The sequence below is a fragment of the Podarcis liolepis genome (genome assembly GCF_965112155.1).
Source record: "Podarcis liolepis genome assembly, chromosome: Z".
Classification (NCBI taxonomy): Eukaryota; Metazoa; Chordata; class Lepidosauria; order Squamata; family Lacertidae; genus Podarcis; species Podarcis liolepis.
Window position 1 is genome coordinate 18,209,783 of NC_139570.1, and position 20,415 is coordinate 18,230,197.

A 20,415-nucleotide genomic window follows, 5' to 3' on the forward strand; every position below is an offset into this window, starting at 1 on the left:
ACAGATTCAGAGGGAGGAGGCATTGCCCTACACCAATCCCCTCCCCCCGCCAAAAATAAATAAATCCATGTGGTAAAACTGCTTGTTCTATACCTGTGAAAGGTTAGAAAAGAAGTGTATTTTTTTTCTGGGATGTGGCCACTTCGGATATAATCACAAAAGCCTCCTTCCAAAAGGGCAGTTTTTACCATGTGGGTTCTAAAGCGAAAAGTTGCTCCTTGGCAGTTGTCCCACCCCCAAAATGGGTGTGTGAATCTGTCCATTAGCAACTTAGTACAGGAAATTGCAATGTATCTTTGACATGTTAGTGGAATTCAAATACATATATATTTATATATGTATGTACTGACTTCTTGCTGAGAGTTATACGGCTAGGGTGGAGAGGTACAGCTTTGGCTCTGCTGATGTGCTTGTCTGGCTCTTGCAGAGCGGTTTGATCATCATTGCCCCTGGGTGGGCAACTGCGTGGGAAAGAGGAACTATCGTTACTTCTACCTCTTCATCCTCTCCTTGTCTCTTCTCACAATCTACATCTTCTCCTTCAACATTGTCTACGTTGCCCTGAGTGAGTCCATGTTTTTGGCGGGGGGGCGGAGGAGGAGAAGAGGGGCTGTGTTGCTGGTGACTGAAAGATCACTTGGGAAGGGGGTGGTTTTACTGGGAAACAATCCCTGCTCTTCCTGGTTTGTTTGGCACCTGTAGACTAACTAACTTTTCTCCTTTCACATAGAATCCCTGAAGATTGGCTTTTTGAATACTCTGAAAGAAACCCCAGGGACATATCCTTTTTGCTTCCGCTACAGCTGTCTCTAACCTGCCTGTTGCAGGAGGAGAATGAGAGAGACCACCTGGAATGGAGGGGCATCAGGGTGGGGTTGTCTGCAATGTGGGGGGAAGCTAAGCCATCTGTAGTTCAGTTCTTGTTCCCTAACTCAGCTGCTCACAGTCCTGGAGGTTTTGATCTGCTTCTTCACACTTTGGTCTGTCGTGGGTTTAACTGGCTTCCACACTTTTCTGGTAGCGCTGAACCAGACAACTAACGAAGATGTGAGTGTCAATACAAAGATACACCCCTTCCAGCAAGCAGCCTTCCAGCTTCATATGTGACTCCTCACACTCTTTATAGGAAGGCTGCTAAATGCAAACATGGGTTGGGAATCCTGATGGGCAGGAGTGGTTGAATACCATCGGAACATGGTCCAAAACATATCTTGGATGGATTTGAACTAAATCGGATTCCTTCAAATAACATTGCAGAACCTTTCTTTTATTTTGTTTTTAAAATCTCTAGTTCTTTCTGAAATGTTTTAGAGGTGGGGGGAAGGTGCAGCTCTGGCTTCTCTACTTTGGGAGCCTCTCTTTCAGTCATAGCCTCCAGAGACTACCAAACTGGAAGAAACGTTTTTAAGTGCAGATTAATAGGCAAGATAAAAGTTTTGCTGGACAACAGTTTGTCGAGTCTTTCAGTGACGTACCAGATTCTTGGACATGGGGATAGCCAGGATTTATGTTAGCAGGGGTGGGGGGAGGTTGGGGGGGGCAGAATTGAGTTATCTGTGATGCGATTGGTCAGTTAAGTATTTTTATTATTTATATGATGGGCTCCACCACCCCACCCCTGGCTGCACCCATGTTCTGGGAGCAAAACTGCTCTGTAAATGAGGAAGGCTTCTATTAGGACCAAAGTAATTAAGAAAGCAGCAGGGACCATCCTCTTAGAGAAGCGTAAGGGGGAGAGGGAGAATCAGGATAACAAGACAGGTGCTTTTTTGGTTTTGGGGGGAGGTCTGTCATCATGCAGATGAGTGCTAATTTTGGTGTTTGGTCTTCCTTCCACCTTTTGCTGTTCTTTCAGATCAAAGGTTCCTGGACAGGGAAGAACCGTGTCCAGAATCCCTATAGCCATGGCAACATTATGAAGAACTGCTGTGAGGTCTTGTGTGGCCCTCTGCCTCCCAGGTAATGGTCTGATTTGGGCTTGGATATTACATTATGCCTCTGAGAATAGTGCTGGGCATAGTAGGGTATGGGGTGCTTGGACTGAAGGCCCTCATGTGCATCTAAGTGATGAGAGACTAATGGCAGTTTCTGGGAACTGGGTGGGATAATCTTCCTCCTTGACTACCAGCTCCCTATTTTAATTCCTCCTGTTTCCATCTCCCAGTCTTGCTTCAGGTTGAGGTCACAAGGAGAGATGGACAGATTCATCTGTTTCCAGTCCATTTAATTTAATTTATTTTAAATATTCTTGACCCACCTTTCATCACAAGTGATCCCAGAGTGGGGTACAATAACTGAATTTACAAATAATATCCATCAGCGCAGTAATATAAAATAAGGGCAGAAAAAAACAAATAACTAAAACAACCAGTTAGAATGGCAGAAACATTTCTTTCTGCTAATCTGTAGAACTGATAGCAATTTATGCTCCTATATGGCTGAAGATACTTTTACAGACACGTGCACAAAAGCTGATCACGTTATAGTTTATTACATCTGGCATGGGGAACTTGTGGTCCTTCAGGCATTGTGGGATTATTGCTGTCCTCATTCCGTGTCCCTCGGGTGTGGTGGCTGAGTCTGATGGAAGCTGGAGTTTTAACAACAGGGCCACAGGCTCATGTCAGTTCTGCAGGTGTTGATTTATACATCTGTTCCATTCACTTTCCATATGAATGTCATTAAAAAACGCGTAATTGCATAGTACTTAGAATGTATTTCAACAACATGTATTTAACAACTTATTTTATTTCTAAGTACACATTATTTTTGGTACTTGGTGGTGGTTGTTTAGTTCAAGCACCATAAAATTCAAAGGAGTACAAAACTGGACAGCTAATCACGTTCTGATATGTATATTAGTCTAGGAGGTGTGGTGTGTGTGTGTGAAATATCACATTCCAGGGAAATGGATAAGGCATCTTACATTGCTACTGCTTCATTGGGCTAGTTCCTTGCTACTCTTCCCAGTGGAGCAGGGAAAGCATGTCTCAAGCCTTCTGTGTTTGTTTATCTAATCAAATAGTTCCATTTGAACTGCATATCTTTAAAGCCCAGTAGTAGGTTGAGCCACACCCTCAGTGGTTATCATAGAATTATAAAGTTGGAAGAGGGACTCCAAGGATTACCTAGTCCAACCCCATTGCAATGCAGGAATCTCAGCTAAAGCATCCAAGACAGATAGCCCAGCCAACCTCTGCTTAAAAACCTCAAAAGAAGGAGAGTCCACAACCTTCTGAGGGAGACCATTCCACTGTCAAACAGCTCTTATCGTCAGAAAATTATTCCTGATGTTTCAACTGTTCCTCAATAGGCTTGGTTTTCAGACCCTTGGTCATTTTGGTTGCCCTCCTCTGCACACATTCTAGCTTGTCAGTATCTTAAACTGTTGCACGCAGAACAGGGTACAGTATTCCAGGCGTGGTCTGGCCAAGGTGGAATAGCAAGGTACTATTACTTCCCTTGTCCTGCACACTATTTCTGTTGATGCAGCCTGGAATAGCATTCATTTGTTTTGCTGCTGTATCACAATGTTGGCCCATGTTAAGCTTGTGGCTCACTAAGACCCCCAGTATCCTTTTCACATGTACTGCTTGTAAGCCAGGTGTCCCATATCTTATATTTGTACAGCTGGTTCTCCCTGGTAGGTGAGGGCTTGCTGAGAGCAACTAAGGTTGGTGCAACAGTGACCCACTATTATTATTATTACTATTACTATTATTTATTTATACCCCACCCGTTCCCCTGAAAGGGAATCAAGGCAGCTTACAGAAAGAAATAAGAACAGGTAAAAACATAGGAGGGGGAATAAAAAAAAAAAGCATAGACCTATTCACCCTAATGATCCAGACTCCACTCATTAAAACACAATAAAATGTTTTTAAAAGATCAAAAATGTATACTACTATTCTTGATTCACCCCACCGCATCCTTTCCTTGTAGCGTGCTGGATAGGCGAGGCATCTTGCAGCAGGAGAGTGCTGCCCTTGAAAGCAGTGCTGGACCTGAGCCCAACACTCAAGAAGAGGGGACCACAGAAAAACCCAGTGCCCAGGAAACCAGTGGTGACAGTGCCCTCCCAGAGGAGAGTGTGGTAAGTGTGGTAGATGCCAGCTTGCTTTGAATGTACTAAGCAGCTCTGCAATCTGGTGGCCAAGGGCAGGGAATTTGGTTGGGGTTTTCTCGGGCGGGGTGTGTGTGGGTGTGATTTCTGCTATGCAGTCCTAAAAGAAACCTCCAGGAATTGCCAGTTTTCCTTCTGAAATAGATTTTTTTTTTTTAATACTCTGCTGTGACTCACCCTTCATTCTCTTCTCCCTCTTTTTTTCCTTTCTCCTCTCCAGCTCCCTGTGCCAACAGGCAAGGTGCCACAGGAAACAGCGCAGCCCCCTTCTGCAGCAGAACCATCTGTTCCATCCCTGGATCACGAGCAGACAACGCACTAGCCTTCAAAGTGGACATGAACGCTGTTTTTGTTTGGCATACTCCTTGTGGAGAGGACCAGGGCAGGAAACAGCTTGGCAGGACAGTGGCCTTGCTGTTCCCTTTGGCTGTTTGTTCACCAGTGGTTGTGACCTGTGTCTACAAACTGATGAGTGCCAGCACTCCCCTTTCTAATGGATGCTGAGCACCCACTATGCTGCTGAGGGACCCTTCCCCCCTCAAAAGGCAATTGCTGCTGCCTAGGGCAGGCCCACATCCCCTGTCTTTGGTCTCTTAACACTACTAAGTGAGTGCCTCTCTAGCCTGACATCGCTGAAGCGTGGAGCCAGCTGGGAAGAAGATGGAGCTGGTGGCACTTTTCTGTACTGTCTTTCTACCTGTGGTTGCAGTATTTTATGTTGGCTGAACTCAGCAGCCAGCAGAGCCAAGTTGATAATGGGAACATAAGACAACCAGGTTTCTACATAGCGCTCCTTCCCAAATGTTTCCTGCCGGACCGTGCCATATGGTACCTCTGAACCCCAAGTGGTCCTAAATCATCAAACAACCAGCCAAGGGAGCTCTAGCTTGTCCTTGCCCCCCCCCCCAACTCCCTCTATTTGTCTAGATATTGAAACTCTGGTACGTTTTTCTCTTTCCTCTTTTATCCCAGTTAGTATGTCTTCCTGGTCTTCTCTCAGTCCCTCCTCCCAACCATTCCAGTCTTCTGAGGTAGCATTGGTAAAAGCTGGCCCATCCATTCTGCTGAGCTGCTCAGTCAGGGCTACTGAAGGGGCAGGGTGGACCACAAGGTGGTAAAGTGACTTGGGAGCAAAAGAGCCGGTGGCATTTGCTTGGAAAGGATACTACTATACAGGCATAGGAGGTATGCCCTTTTTCCATTACTTCCTTGTGGCCCATAAACCACCTGGTGCTCTTCAGCTCAGTTGATCCAGTGTTGAGTGATGCTCTTTGTATTATCTGGCTAAATGGTAATTGCTCTGTCCAGACCTTCTTGTGCCTCCCAATCCCTCCTTGTTTATAAGTGGAGGGGAGTTGCCAAAAAAGGGCTCTGAATGAGTGGTAGTATGTTTGGGGTGGGTGGGTGGAGTTAGCCTTCAGTGCCATTTCAAGCAAGACTCATACAGCTTAACTGCACATCATCAGGATTCTTCACCATAGGATAATTTTTTGGCTGCTGGTCAGACTGTTGGTAGGAACATGCTTCTTTTTTAAAACTCTCCCTCCGCATAAGAAGCCAATTACATTGGGGAGAAGACTAGCTGGAACCCTCACTCCCTGAAAAACTAGCTTTCTTCCTGCATCATGCAATTCTAACGTAGTTCAGCTGTCACTGAGTAGACCATATCCAAAGTGCAATGAACAGCACCTCTGAGGTGGGAACAGAGCATTGCTTAGCCCATTCCTAATATTTAGCTAACTGTTCAGGTCAGGGCAGCAGAGAAGCTTATCTTCCCCTCACCTCTCCCTGATGGTCTGCAGCTGTTAGAGGTTATATCTCAGTGTATTCCCACTTGGCTTAGGACAGTCACATCACCAGTTCTTCCCACTGTGTTTCCAAGTAGTGAAGCACTCTGGCCAAGTTTGTGCGCTCTTCATCTGCAGGGGTAGAATCAGTGTGTTACCAGATAAGGTTACCAGATGTCCCTGTTTCCCGAGGACAGTCCCTGGATTTACAGATCAGTCCCCATACAAAATCCATTGATGTTGAAAAGTGTCCCCGGATTCATTGAAAAAAATCTGGTAACCTTAGTTTAGCAAGTCCCCTGCAGTGACTGAGAGAAAGGTGGTTCCTCTTCTAACATGGTGGTGTGGTCCATGTAGCTTCCTTATTTCCCCCACTGGGCATGGTGGGAGCCAGGAATAGGCAGATGCACCTCCAACAATCATTGCCTTGCCAGTGCTGCCCTCCTTCCTTGAGGCAAAGGTAATTTCAACAGTAATCAACAGCCTTGCCAGTGCTGCCCTCCTTCCTTGAGGCAAAGGTAGAGGCTACTCCCGTATTTCCCCAATTACTGACCAAATCTCAAGTGTTGCAACCATATTGTTTGGATTATATTTTCTAATGTACTGTGTCAAATTGCTCCAGGGAGCAGGATGGTCCTGGCTGCCTTGAAGCTTTGGTGTGCTCCTCTGATCTCAATGAAGGTATTGGAATTTATCTGGTGTGTTCTGTGTGTTGCCTTGGCACTATTTTGTCTCCACTGCTAGTCTCCATTATTGGTGTTAGGCTTGTAGGTAGCCTGGTTCCCCTGCCTCTGTTTATGGTGCAGCATTTACTTTAAACTGAATCTTCCGTAGTAAAACAAGAGGCAGCCTGCGTTGTGAAGTAGTACTTTGCCAGGACACCACCCTTTTGATACAAACAGAGAAGCCACACTGAACCAGTGGCCATAACTCTTGTCAAAGTGGGGGAACCAGGTGTGGTATACTTGACTTCTCTTCCTGCCAGTCATTATCATGGAAGCCTGCTTGGAGAACTGCCTTCAAGTTTTCATAAGACGTGGCTTCTGTGTAGGCTGGCGTAGGGCAATTGAATGAGGGGCTGATGGAAACAAACAGGATGAACTGGCTGTCACAGTTGTGTGAGAGGGGTCAGTATGCCTCACTCCACAACAGAGTGGAGGGTTTCTTTTTTCTGCTGCTTGGGTAGAGGGTGGTGGTTTTAAACGCACTTTTCCAAAATGGTACTGTACCAGACCTGTGCTTTGGGATGTAAATGTGCTTTATTGGGATCCTGTACAAAGAGGCTAAATCTGACCCAAAGAAACCCTGGTTCAATTTGCCAAACACAGCTCAACATCCCCAGCCAGTAAAGTGCAGACCTCCTAATCCAAATGGTGCTGCTTCTCAGAGGCAGCTCAGCCAGCCTGGGAATTATACCTACCTGATGTTGACCAGATACACAGGAAGCTTCCTTTTATTTAGCCAGACCAATGGTCCATTGAGCTTTAGTCCACACTGCCAGCAGCATCCCAAGAGTTTCAGACGGGAAGCATCTCGTGGCCCTACCTGGCTATGCCATGAATCAAACCTGGGACTGTCTTTGTGAAAAACATGCATTTTGCCACTGAGTTATGGCCCTTCCCTGCTTTCTTTCTCTCGATGCAGTACCACACGTCATTTTAAACAAGATAATTATGGGTATATTCAAAGCGAAAAAAGTAGCAAATTGTCCATCTTCATTTCCTCCCCACATTAGAGCAAGCCACCCTGCTTTTTAGGTCGTCGTTCCTCCTGGGGAGCCTTTTTCCATTCCACAACACAAAGAAGGGGAAAGCAGTGGCTACGTTCAGAGCATTAATCTCTGCATCTGCTGCTCTTCTTCAGGGATACAGACCACAGTTATTTAGTTCTACCTCCAGCCTTCAGTCATGACCCCTATTGTGTCGGTTCTGTATTTTGAGTAAGGGGGGTGGGGTGTCCTTTGAGCCAGAAGGTACTGAGCCTATGGGGAGAACAGTAACCATCCTCAGCTCAGCAGCATGTTCAATAGTTCTCAGTACCTGTGGGTGGAGGGACAGCTTGAGCCAACTGCATGCAAGAAGGCTAAACAACAAGCCTTTCTAAATGCAAAAACCTGTTCTTAAAATTTCTAGCCTGGGGAAAGGCAGAGTTTCTGGGACCTGACAGATTTATTGATTTATCCAGCCAATACTCCAGGAGTAGTAAGGCTGCAGCAATGCTCTTGCTCTTTCTGAAGAGGGAGTTTTTGATTTTGCAGCTGTATCTTCTGTCTTGGAGGCAGGCGCATTTTGGATGACTGCTTACATTTGCCAAACCAACCCCCCAGGATGAAGAAGGAAAAACCCTTTCTCAGCGTGAGCCAGCCAGAGAGAGATTTTGCAGCTCTTCCCCCAGTTTAGAGTCTTCTCGCCCGCTGTCCAGTGTCTCTGTCCCTTCAAAGCAGCCAGAATCACGGGGAATGTCTCCCTTTGGCTCTTCAGGGCCCCCCAAGCTTCCTCCTTCATCTTCAGCCTCACTGCTTGCTGGGGAGAGAGAAAGCAACTATTGTTACTGGAAAGCCCACCTGTAGGGAAATGGGAAGCTGTTGGACATGAGGCCAGATTATTTGGCCAGTGTTGTCTACCCTTGAATGTAGTAGCCTCCCATGATTTCAAGTAGAATGGGGTATCTTCTATTGTCTGCTACTTGACCCTTTTAACTGGAGATGGTAAGCTTTGAATCTAGGACCTTCTGCAGGCAAAGCAGAAGGTCTGCTAAAGAGTCTGTGAATGGGAAGGGAAAGAAACAAGCTTTTTAATAAAAGCACTTACTGTCATAATCAAGCAGGAGGTCCGCTGCTGTTAGCAGCTTGGCACGGTGTTGTGGGTCAGTTATATTCAGTTCATTCAGGTGGGTCTCTTGCAGCTCTTTGAAGTCCTCCAAGGTCTGGTAGCCATTCAGTAGCAATGTAGAGGCATACTCCTGATGAATGGGAAAGAGCATCAATGTGCTGGCTATGAGCAGCTAGCCAGGTTCAGTGACTGGGGGACTTCATGTGTAGACTCTGGTAGACTTCCCTGACATTGGCCACAGCAGCATTCTGATCAGTACTAGGCTGCGGTTGCTTCCATTTAAATTTCCCACAATGCCCCAGAAGTCCTGAGCATTGTGGGAAATTTATTGGTGGCTACCAGACCCAATCACCCAGTGCTAAGAAAGCAAATTGTTTCTTCAAGTGGAGTCCAAAGCAAGGATCTAGCCCCTGCCCCCAACAACTGCCCTAGGGTCCTACATGCTGATAAAAGAAGAAGTAAGTCTCAATGTAAACCCCCAAAGGGAGAAACGAGCAGAGGCAATAACAGTTCTGACAGAGGCCTCTGTGCAACAACATAAATACGGTGAGTGTTTTTATAGAGAGAGGGAGGATTTAAAAAGTGGGGACTAGCAGCTTGGGGGGGAAATACCCTACATCTGTACAATAGATGCAATCAGATCAGAACATCTGTTCAGCAGTGGAGCTCAAATGCTAGTTCTTGTGGAATTTTTGCCAATAAGTTTAGATCCTTCATTGCTGCACTTTTGTACTAGCTGCAAGAGCTTTTATGCAGTAGCTATGACAGCTCTATATGGTTGAACTCAGGCTGCTAAAATTCAGGCTGGCCTATTGTTCCTTTATGGGGAATGAATTACGGCTGTATGTACATATGTGGACTATATGCTAGCCTGGGCTAGTTAATCACATTTGTTTCTAGCCTCTCTGTACAGCAAAATGCCAGCAATGAGCTAGAGCTACATGCACCCTCCAAACATTCCTCAAAAACAACTCCACCAAGTCAAACCATTAGCCCATCCAATGTCTATCTAACTATAGTTTGCTAATTAGCAGTAAGGCCCAGAGTTTCAGACAGGTATCGTTTCCGAGCCGTATTTGGAGATTCCAGAGACGGACCCTTAGCTGTCCTCCACGCAAAATGTGTGCCCAGTCCCTGAACCACAAACCCAACCCTCTAGTAGCCTTGCTGTTTTGCTCTACTGGTAGGGCAACATCCTCACCTCAAGATTCATGCGTTCCAGCAGTTCGTGCAAGGTTTTGGGTTTGGGCCTCTTGCTCCTGCTTCGCGAACTGCTTTTTGCAACTGGCGCAGGGTCTTCTGGGATGATGTCCACATAGATGAACTTGAAGGAGCCCACTTTGTTGTTCAAAAGACCAGTCCAGGTACCTGCAGGTGCCTTTGCAATGATGTGGATGACATCTCCTTTCTATGCCAAATGCAAAATCATCACATCTTTTAGTTGATCTTACAGCACCGCACAGCATGACTATTCAGTCCTACAGGAACGCAGGTGCTGGTATCAGCCTGGTATCTCTCTACTTCCTCCCCACCCCCACCCCCGAACTGAGGATGTGGGGTTTCTGTGACCTTCAGGTATGGTTCAGTCAAGCTACTGCCTTCCAAGAGAGGAGCCATCAGCCTAGATCTGTCTTGTTTGAGATACCTAACCTCTGAAAACTAGTCCCACTCTTCATGTTGCTGTGGTGTTGCCAGCTGTACACAAGTAATGGCCACACATCTATTGCTGCACCCACTTTTTGCTTCTGGCCTTGCTCACCCCTGGTGTGCTGATCTTGGAAAGTTGCCTAAGGGAATGAGGCCCTTTGGCTGAAAAAAAAGAGAGGCTTCTCACCTGCTATTATACTGAGTGAAGGGAAGACAGCCAGAACCAACACTTGAGAAGTGACAAAGGTTTTTTTAAAATTTAATTTATCCCTCTCAGTTGTTGAAGTGCTCCAGTTTGTGGAGTTTGTGGTCCTGCAGGTGTTGCTGGACTATATTGTCCATCTCTGACCACTGGCCATGCTGGCTGCAGTATTGGGACTTGGGAGTCCTACAACAGCTGGAGAGCCAACTCTTGCTACACAGTCCTAATCCTACAATGGGTCACCATTTTTCAGGATGATGCCACATTGGCCTGATCAATAACTTGGCATGAAATATTTCCTTTGTAGGCTGATGACAAAAGAGATCTGTCTGCTAGAACAAGTCTGCCTTTGCAGACTTGCAAGGGAAGATAAATGCCAAGTGTTGCATTGTTGCTTACCTGAAGTTTCAGAGAGTCTTTATCATACGGGCTGGGCAGAAAGTCAGTGTGAACTTTGGCTTTTCCACAAAAAGGGCCAACATAGGGTATGGGGCTGGCCTCATCTCCCTTCTTGCTGCTGCTGCAGCTGCTTCCCATCAGTCTGGGATTGGACAATTCAGTCCCTGCAGGAGGAGAGGTTCAGATCAGAAGGAAGAAATTGTAGTGGGTGGATTTTGCTGGGGCTTACAGTTTGGACACCGGACCTCTGGTAGGTTCAGTGAAATGGAGACAGAGTGATTGATGAATGTAAACTGCCTCCTCCCCTTTCAGCAGGGGGTGAGCTATTCAGGGTTTAGGAGATCTCGTCAAGCCACATCATTCAGTGTGTGGCAGTGTGTGCTGATATAAAGCTACTCTCCAGCTTGTGGTCTTTCTCCTGCTTCCTCCAGAAAAACAAATCCTTGCAAACAGAAAGCTAGTGTGCCAAGGAAAAAAAGCGATGTTCGAACCCTTCTCCATGAAGCCTCGTTTCCTGTATGGAGGAAGCTTGGTGTTGGTGTTGGTGTTGCGGGGTTTTATTTGTACAGACAGGCGTCCTCTTATGAGAGCTTCTGTCTGCAGTCCGAAGTGTTTATATAGCCCAGCCTCAGTGCTAAGCCTTCATGCTGGACTCACCATTTGGTGATTGAGAGCTGCTGGTCTCCTCACTTGATTCTGGAAAGACTGGGCCTTCGTCTTCAGTGGGGCTGCTGATGGGAGATGCAGCAGCCTCGTCTTCAGCCTCCCCCTGCATTAGGGCAATAAGGCACAATGAACACTTTGCTCGGGTCTAGTGTCTAGACCCTGTTTCTTGCAGCATCCTGGTCGGTTCTGTTCTTCCCCCAACTACCAAAAGTCTTTCCCAGCTGGGCAACCCTTTAAATGAACTTAAAACATGTGCTCTGCATGCCCAGTGGTCCACCACTGAGCCACTAGGGCCTATATATTTTGGAATTACTGGTCGTATGTTCCTTCTTTCCCCACTCCCAAACCTTTAGAGGGTATCATGAATTATGTCACTCCCTTCAAAATACGGTATGTAAATCCTACATAAGTGTTCAGATGCCATGCTGCTGAGTTGGGACCTAGATTTCTCCCTTCAAGTCCTAAACATCAAGCTTAGCTGTGGGTGCTTAACATGTCATTAGCAATCATGTATCTGTTCCTACACACCCACACAGGGAAGGGCCAGAGCATCTGCTTTGCATGTGTCCCAATTTGAATCCTTGGCATCTCCTTGTAGAGTTGGGAGAGAACCCTGTCTGAAACTCCAGAAAGCATTAGCAAGTAGAGACAGTACCAAGCTAGCTGGACCTTAGGTCTGATTTTGTAGAAGTCAGCTTCCTATCTGCAGCATTCTGGCCATTTCTTCCCCCTGCCCTGTGCTCTTGCTAAGGGCTTCCCAAAAGTGGGTCTCCAACTGTTTTGGGACTACAACTCCCATCATCCCTAGCTGGCAGGACTAGTGGTCAGAGATGATGGGAATTGTAGTCCGAAAACAGCTGGAGATCCAAGATTGGGAAACCCTGCTCTAGATGAATATCCCCTTGCCCAAGCTGCTATTAAGTTCAGAAGGAAAGTTCTTGCTGGTGTTTTCTTGATGGGCTAACAGAAGCTCATGGATCTCTGCACCTGTTATAAATTTTTAATTTTTTTAAAAAACAAACAAACAAACAAACAGTGATTAATGATGCATTTAAATGTCATGTCTTGTTTGGTGCTTAGGCTTCAGTCTTATCAGGCTCTGGGCAAGTATTCAAAGAGTTATTATTAATAAAGTATTTATAAGCCACTTAGCATCCCAAAAAAATCGCAAAGCAGTGTAGAAAAGGATAAAAGGCACACGGTGCCAACCACTGAAATAAAACCTGTTCAAGCATCACACTGGCCAAGTAAGAGACAATAAAATGCACAGCCAGCGAGCTACTCCATAAAGGGTTAGGTGAAATGAAAAGTCTTTAGCAGGTGTTGAAAGCGTAAGGTTGCTGGCCCCTTGACCCAAGGTGTGCTAGGTGTCAAAGCATCACAGACCTTGGTGGTTTTGTTTCACACAAGACACCAGACCCTGGCCTTGCTGCATGAATTGACATCACCAGGCAGCTGTACAAGGGGCCTATTGCTGATCCCTAGAGCCTCTCCGCTGGCGTTGCTCTTCGTTTCTGTTGCTGCCTATTCACTTTCCCCTCGCAAGCATGAGGGCTGAGAAAAAGAGCAAGAAAAGAGCAAGCCTCTCCCTTCAGGCAATGACGCAATTTAGGTCCAGTGGGAAAGGAAAGTCGGCTGGTCACGCTGCCTCGTTTCTCACCTGCTCTGCGAGAGCTTTGGCGGCTGCTTTGCCGGTCTTCCTGTTCATGGTCCGGGAGATGGCAGCTCTCCATCTCTTACCCAGCTTTGAGGTGCTGCTTCGGCCTGAGTCATCTGGGCTGGGCACAGAGTTTGTATGACTGCCTTCGGGGACCTGTACAGGAGAGGAAAAGTATTGGGAGCAGCTGGCCTGGAGAGGAGGAGGATGCCTCCTTGCTGGGTGTGGGATGCGGTGAATCAAACCTTCCATGTGCCCCCAGCAACAGATATGAAGAGGCCTGCCTTTTCAGACAGGCTGAGCTATTGTACGGCTGTCTACACACCCTTTTCCCACTGAATATGGGGGGGGGGGAGTGCACGTAAATATATGTGCAGTTGCTGAACTGTAGCTTTTGAGATGGGGCAGAGATGGGCAGCACAGCGTTTCGGACAGTGCAGGAACCACGGAAGTGGGGAAATAAGGACCAGGTGACATCCCTTGAAAAGGGCAGAAGCTCTAACATTGTCAATATAAAACAGAAATGGGGAACCCGTGGCCATTTGGATGTTGTTTGGGATGCAGCTCCTGCCATCCTTGACCAATGGCCATGTTGGCTGAGGCTGATGAGAGTCCCAACAGCTCTGGGATGTCACAGGTAGGATAAGCTAATACGAGCTGCAATACGAGAGGCAAATGTGATGCAGCTGATTCAGGGCTGCAGTAGTGGAAGCCCAAGGCAGGTAAGAGCAGGACTGACTGTAGGCAGTGGATGGGAACAGGTATGGTCCCAAGGCACATGAGATCACTCCTTGCTTTGCTGAAACTGGTGGTCAGCACCTGGAAGGTGATTGGTCGGAGCCATATTGTTATGTACTGAGTTGAATAGGATCCAAAATGCAGCAGTCTGATTGGTCCTAGAACAATAGGATCCAAAATGCAGCAGTCTGATTGGTCCTAGAACAATAGGATTCAGAATGCAGCAGTCCGATTGGTCCTAGAACAATAGGATTCAGAATGCAGCAGTCCAATTGGTCCTAGAATAATGCAGCAGTATGATTGGTCTGCAGGAGCCACCCAATCCAGCTCCAGATGGAAGTGAATCCACAACCTGATTGGCCTACAGGAGAATTCCGGAATTAGCCAATCACGTGCAGCCCATTGTGTAAATAATGTATATAAAGCAGATTCATTCCTCCTCACCACTGTGAGCTGAATAAAGAGCATGAAATCCACTCTCGACTCAAGAGTATATTTCACATATAGATGTTGCCTGGTAGCACCATACATTTAAAGCACACACATATTGCTTTAACAGTCATGGCTTCCCCCAAAGAATTGTGATTTGTAGCTACAATTCCCAGCACGCTAAGCAAATCACAGTGCATAGATAGAATTTTTTGGAGAAAAGAATGTGACCATTCCATGATGGATAAAAGGTAGGATATTAGGGTAAGAAAATAAACAGATTAATATGTGAATAAGCCTGGGCAGAGTCGGATGCTCTGTGATGAAGGTGATATGGTCAGAGTATTAGAGCCTAGAGTTCGAATCCCCATTCAGCACTGAAGCTCACCTTGGGACAGTCACTGTAGCTCAGGGTTGCTGTGAGGATAAAACTGGGAGAACCACCTTGAGCTCCCTGGAGGAAAAGGTGTCCTACAAATGTTATAGGTAAATAAATGGGGGTACTCACCTCCTCCTCTAGGTTGAATTCCTTCTCACTAGGTAGAGGGGAGCTGGGTTTGGATTTAGGAAAGTCCTTGAAGCTGCTGGATCGCTGCAGGGACAGCTGATAAGGGGAGCAAGAGGGTGCAGCATGTAAATATAGGAAAAAGCAGGGAGCACACATCGGGAAACGGGTGGAGGGGCATGTGAAGGCTCAGCCTCCTAGTCCTCATGTTGTGACTAATTCTGCAACCAAATCCAAGCTGGTGTAACTGGAGAAAATACAGATTCTTCCTGTTAACCCAGCCTCTCATTTCCTCATTCCTCTCTTGCGTCCACTGTGCAGTATTTTTAGATTTGAAAGCTCCGCGGGTCAGAGATCTGGCCTCTTATGAAGTGCCATGCGCACGGATGGTGGCACCCACGTCAGACTAGCTGGGACTGATGGGAGTTGTAGTCCAAAATAGCTGGAGCAGGTACTAACTTAGCGATGGCTATACCTTAAACAACAACAACCTCTCCCACATCAAGCTCTGTTATTAATATGTTGTCTGGGGAAGGGGGGGGGGAGTAAATGGGGAACTGTGGGAAGGCGTGGCTCGGGAAGGAAGCAGGCCTTTTTAAGGAAGCATGAACTGTTGTTACGAGGGAAGTACTGCAGAAAGCTGCACGTCTACGCTCCTCGCCAGCTCACGATCTGACTGTACATTTTGGTAAGAGGAAAGAGCAAGTCGCTTCTGTCCTGCTCTCTCTCCAATTAGTGTTAGCATCACTTGGAGTCCCCCGTCCTCCCATCTCGCAATATACAGTGGTACCTCGGGTTACAGAAATAGTACCTCGGGTTAAGAACTTTGCTTCAGGATGTGAACAGAAATCGTGTGGTAGCGGTGCGGCGGTAGCAGGAGGCCCCATTAGCTAAAGTGTTAAGAACAGTTTCAGGTTAAGTACAGATCTCCGGAACGAATTAAGTACTTAACCAGAGGTACCACTGTACATGCATTGCTCTGGATCTTGCACGCCATCAGAGACGGGAAACGGGTGCACGGAAGAAGCATGGGCCTTAAACCAACCTGGCCGTTCCCGCTTTCACATCTGGCGTGCATCTCTTTTTTTCTTTTGTAAGGTCGCTACAAAAATCGCCACTCAGCGAATGAAGCGCGTGGCTTGGCACCACCACCAACAGCAAGCTCTCTCGAGCCTAAGCGCTAGAGCGGCGAAGGTGTGCGGGAGGTGGGGCTTGGCTTACGAACAGAGAAGCTGCCGAAGTCAGAGGACGGCTATTTCGTATGTGTGTGTGTGTGTGTGTGTGTGTCCGCACGCGGTGGCGCATTTGAGGTCCGAAAATGCAAATACTTGCAAAGCAGAGTTCACGCCTCGGTGCATAAGCAAAGCAGGAGGAAGGGGTGGATGTGGGGAGCTGGGAGCTGCTGGTAAGCCCACACCAGATCCACACAATACGAAGCCCACGACTCCGCCCGGATGCAAAAGCTGCTCACCATCGCCCCCCCCCCCGAAGGACTATCAGCCGGTCATACCAAAAACACACACAGTCAGTTCTTTTGCGGTAGCCCTCCAGTCACACGTAGGAAGGCTCGCTTCAGCTCTTGTCGAAGTGGCATGCTTGCAGCGCTGTGCAAAACTCGGAACTGATTTGCTCAGAGGGCTCCCCAGGTGGAGCGGCCGCAACGAAACTGTGCAATGACAGCTCTACTCGCGGTCTGTAGTTGAGTTGCAGCTTGAGATCTCACGGGCTGCAGCCCATTTCATCAAATGCATCCGAGAACAGATGCATCTGATGAGGTAGGTTGTTGCCTAGCAAAGCTCTGCCCCCCTGTAAGAAGCCAGAAAGAAGATATTCTAGAGGGGGTGCTGTTCTGTGGGAATTTGAACCATTGTTTGGTTTTGGAAGAGAGAAATGAGGAAGTGAAAAAGGGGGGTGACAGGAGAAGATGGAGAGGTGAAGGGAACAACATCCCCCAAAGAATGAGAGAGGAAGAAACTGGGGCACTAACATTTAATCCACTAATGAGTGAGATAAATGGGAAATAATATGCCCCGAAATCAGGCTGCCGTTTGGAAAATATATAAAAGCTGCAGAGGACAAACACCATCTTCCTTGTTTTAGGTCCAGGAGGAAAGCATCTTTGAAGATGATGCAAGCTACGCAACACATGTGAATAGGCTAAAAATTGGGAGAAAATCATAGCGCAGCCATAAGGCATTACATTTGCATACAGAGGGTCCCAGGTCCAATCCCTGGCATCTTCAAGTACAAGCGGGAAAGATCCCTGCTTAAAAGCCTGGAGAGCTGCTATCTAGCCGGTGTAGACAACACTAAACTAGATGGAGTCAATAGTCAGCATGAATGCAGCTTCTTGTTCCTAAAACAGACTTATTGCTTTATAAACATTTGATTCTAATGTGTGCAAATTTAACTGAGAGGTTAATGACCAATACTGTACTCATATTATAAATTCTTTAACATTTATTTAATAGGCCTAAGAAAGAGCACCCTCTGTCTGCAGAGAACAGAGTGGGCACTGAGCTCTGATCTTTCATGTTTCTATGGCTTGATCATTTCACTCCTCTTTTCTTCTGTGTTTCTGGATGAAGTCTTCCCTCCCCTTTGCCCTGGCATAAGTGCTGCACTGTTTATCAGCTGCTGTTTTCCGTGGTGTGGAAAATGTCCCTGATGGATTTCTGCCCATCATACCACTTAAACTAGAACAAGCTCAGAGTCAGAAAACAAACACACAAACACATCCACATATGCAGTACACAGACACTGCCTAACAAGGATGCCTGTTGAAGGAAACTGCCCCCCCCCCAAGAAGCAGGGATGGAAGGCTTGGATGGCCACAGTTTACCCACCCCTGCCCATGAAGCAAGCTGGAGGACTCGTATCTAAAAAGCATCTGTCCTAGACAGTTTGGTGCTCTGGATAGCTGCAGGGCTGTCAACTGTCCTGGAGAGCCCCTCTAGGATTGTGGCACTCAATTTCACTGGTGTGACAGCCTCACCCCAAGGAAACATTGCTGCCCAAAGAGACCACTTGAGTGGATTTTGCAGTTGCTGTGAACCTAGCTGGGTCCAGCTTTGCCTAACATAGCACAACCACAAAGGGACCTGAGACAGCTTCTACAGCAGCAGGTGCCAAGCAGCATGGGGGAAAGGGGAACACAGAAGCTGCCATATTTTCAGAACCTTGCTACAGCTAGCTCAGTATTGTCTATTCTGGCTGGCAGTGGCCTTGCAGGGTCTCAGCTAAGAAGCTTTTACCAGCCTTACCTGGAGTTGCCAGGGATTGAACCCAAGACCTTCTACATGAAAAGCAGATGCTCTACCACTGAGCTACAGCAACCCTTGTACCAAAGCGTAGCCCCTAAGGCAGGGGTCAGCAAACTTTTTCAGCAGGGGGCCAGTCCATTGTCCCTCAGAGCTTGTGGGGGGCCGGCCAGACTATATTTTTTTGGAGGAAAGAACAAATTCCTATGCCCCACAAATAACCAAGAGATGCATTTTAAATAAAAGCACACATTCTACTTGTGTAGAAACACCAGGCTGGCCCCACAAATAACCCAGAGATGCATTTAAATAAAATAACACATTCTACTCATGTAAAAACACGCTGATTCCCGGACCGTCCACGGGCCGGATTTAGAAGGTGATTGGCCCCCGTGCCTTAGTTTGCCTACCCATGCCCTAAGGAAATCCACAACCCCTAGCCTCTGGCTGGCAAAATATGCCACCCCCAAGTCTTCTAAAAACAATAGGTACAAAGGACTAGCATGAAATGTAATCAATTCAGGTCCTGGTGCTCTCCACAGCCTCATCCCATTGGTCAAGTGCTGCTGTTGTGCCCCTACTAGCAATCTGTTGGGCAAGAAGAGGTTCTGGGAAGAGGTGAGGACCTGGTGCTTGCCTCTCCAATCACTCACCTTCCTCTTCTGCACTGGGTCCTTCTCACTGGCATTGGATGGCTTCCGGCGCAACATGGTGCTCTCTCTCCAGAGTACATTAAGTGACAGGCAGAGCGAGAGAGTAAGCCAGAGAGAAGCAGCAGGCGACTACGAGAAGCGACAGAGGCCAGGAAGTAGGCAGGAAATCACTGCATCACATGGGCTCCTTTCCCAGCAACTGGGCCTCAAGCAGCAGAAGTCGGGGGCCCAGCCCCACGCTTGCACATTTGCACAGGAAGGAAGTGGCGACTTACATGCAGAGGCAGACTTCTCCACCCAAGACCAAGTGAGAGGTTGATGCCTGTCTTCTGGAAACAAGAGACTCACAAGGGTGCCTCTCCCCCTGAAAACACAATAGTGGGGCCCCTGCTGTGGTGGTGTGGGTCTTTGGAGCACAGGGGTTGTTTGGAGAGCCAAAGGAAAGGATTATCTACTAACACTTCCATATTTATTTCCATTTTAGCCCACCTTTCCTCTAAGGCAGACGGGGGGAACCTTTGGCTCTCCAGATATTGCTGAATCACAGCTTCCATCAGTTGTAGCACACATGCCCAATGGCCAGGGGTGATGGCAATTGCAGGCCGGCAACATCTGGAGATCCAATGGTCCCCTGCACCACCTGCTGTAAGGAATTTAGCAGGCACTCCACTCCATTTCATCTGCACAATAGCTGTGAGAGGTAGGATAGGCTCAGAGAGAGTGTCTAGCTGAAAGTCACCCAGTCAGCCTCCAAAGTCACATGACATCATGGGGCCCAGTGAGCTATAGACCCATTAGCCTCCTTACTATCCCCAGCAAATTGTATGCCAAACACCTCCACATCAAACTAATTGACTGGATGGAAACGGAGGCAGTTCTGGCAGAGGAGCAAGCCGGCTTCAAACAGGGCAGAACAACAATAGACCATTGTTTCGTATTAGCACATCTCATTGATAAATACGCCAATAAAACACGTGGGATTCTATACGCAGCATTTATTGACCTGAAGGCGGCCTTTGACTCGATCTCACGAGTCAAACTTTGGGCTAAACTCAATGTTACCAACATTGATAAAAGATTACTATTCTTGATAAAAAGCCTATATAAAGACTCCAAGTTATATGTAAGAACCTCAGTAAATGGGCAACTAATTGGCCCTGTACCAGCCACCAAAGGAGTCAAGCAGGGCTGTATTTTAGCCCCGGCCTTATTCAACTTATATATAAATGACATGGTCAAATACCTAACATCCCCGGAGTTTCATGCCCCCAAACTGGCTGAAAAACCAATTTCAGTACTCCTCTATGCGGACAACGCAGTTCTCTTATCACGAACTAAAGTAGGCCTCAAAAGGCTACTAAGAGAATTCTCAGCCTACTGCAGGAGAGATCAATTGGTGGTTAATCACCAAAAAACCAAAGTCATGGTCTTTGCTAGGAGACACAGACATCATAGATGGGAGATGGACAATCAGCCAATAGAACAGGTCAAAATTTTCAAATACCTAGGAGTAGTTTT

At 47.1% G+C, this 20,415-nt stretch overlaps 2 protein-coding genes across 7 annotated transcripts in view; one reads left to right on the top strand and one right to left on the bottom strand.

The window, feature by feature from the left end:
• ZDHHC9 (zDHHC palmitoyltransferase 9) overlaps window positions 1-6,604 on the top strand; it is a 21,466-nt gene extending 14,862 nt beyond the window's left edge. For 4 of the 5 annotated variants that reach the window (XM_083484783.1, XM_083484784.1, XM_083484785.1 and 1 more), the window contains exons 5-10: window positions 428-565; window positions 731-777; window positions 943-1,047; window positions 1,856-1,959; window positions 3,943-4,093; window positions 4,344-6,604. In XM_083484783.1, coding sequence (XP_083340909.1) covers window positions 428-565; window positions 731-777; window positions 943-1,047; window positions 1,856-1,959; window positions 3,943-4,093; window positions 4,344-4,445 — 647 coding nt within the window. In that variant the 3' untranslated portion in view covers window positions 4,446-6,604. The remainder of the gene's footprint in view (window positions 1-427; window positions 566-730; window positions 778-942; window positions 1,048-1,855; window positions 1,960-3,942; window positions 4,094-4,343) is intronic. The other variant, XM_083484787.1, reaches the window with a different exon arrangement.
• Window positions 1,983-19,095, bottom strand: SASH3 (SAM and SH3 domain containing 3). Of its 2 annotated transcripts, XM_083484791.1 has the most exons (9): window positions 18,898-19,095; window positions 14,988-15,083; window positions 13,316-13,468; window positions 11,647-11,758; window positions 10,990-11,153; window positions 9,943-10,149; window positions 8,721-8,871; window positions 8,254-8,432; window positions 1,983-2,663 (listed from the first exon to the last, which is right to left on the bottom strand). In XM_083484791.1, exons 1-8 carry the CDS (start codon window positions 18,952-18,954, stop codon window positions 8,260-8,262), a joined length of 1,113 nt encoding a protein of 370 aa, XP_083340917.1. In that variant the 5' UTR covers window positions 18,955-19,095; the 3' UTR covers window positions 1,983-2,663; window positions 8,254-8,259. The 2 variants fall into 2 exon arrangements, with proteins under 2 accessions (XP_083340917.1, XP_083340916.1); XM_083484790.1 differs by lacking the exon at window positions 1,983-2,663 and having other exon boundaries at window positions 7,151-8,432; window positions 18,898-19,041.
• Between the last annotated feature and the right edge of the window lie 1,320 nt (window positions 19,096-20,415).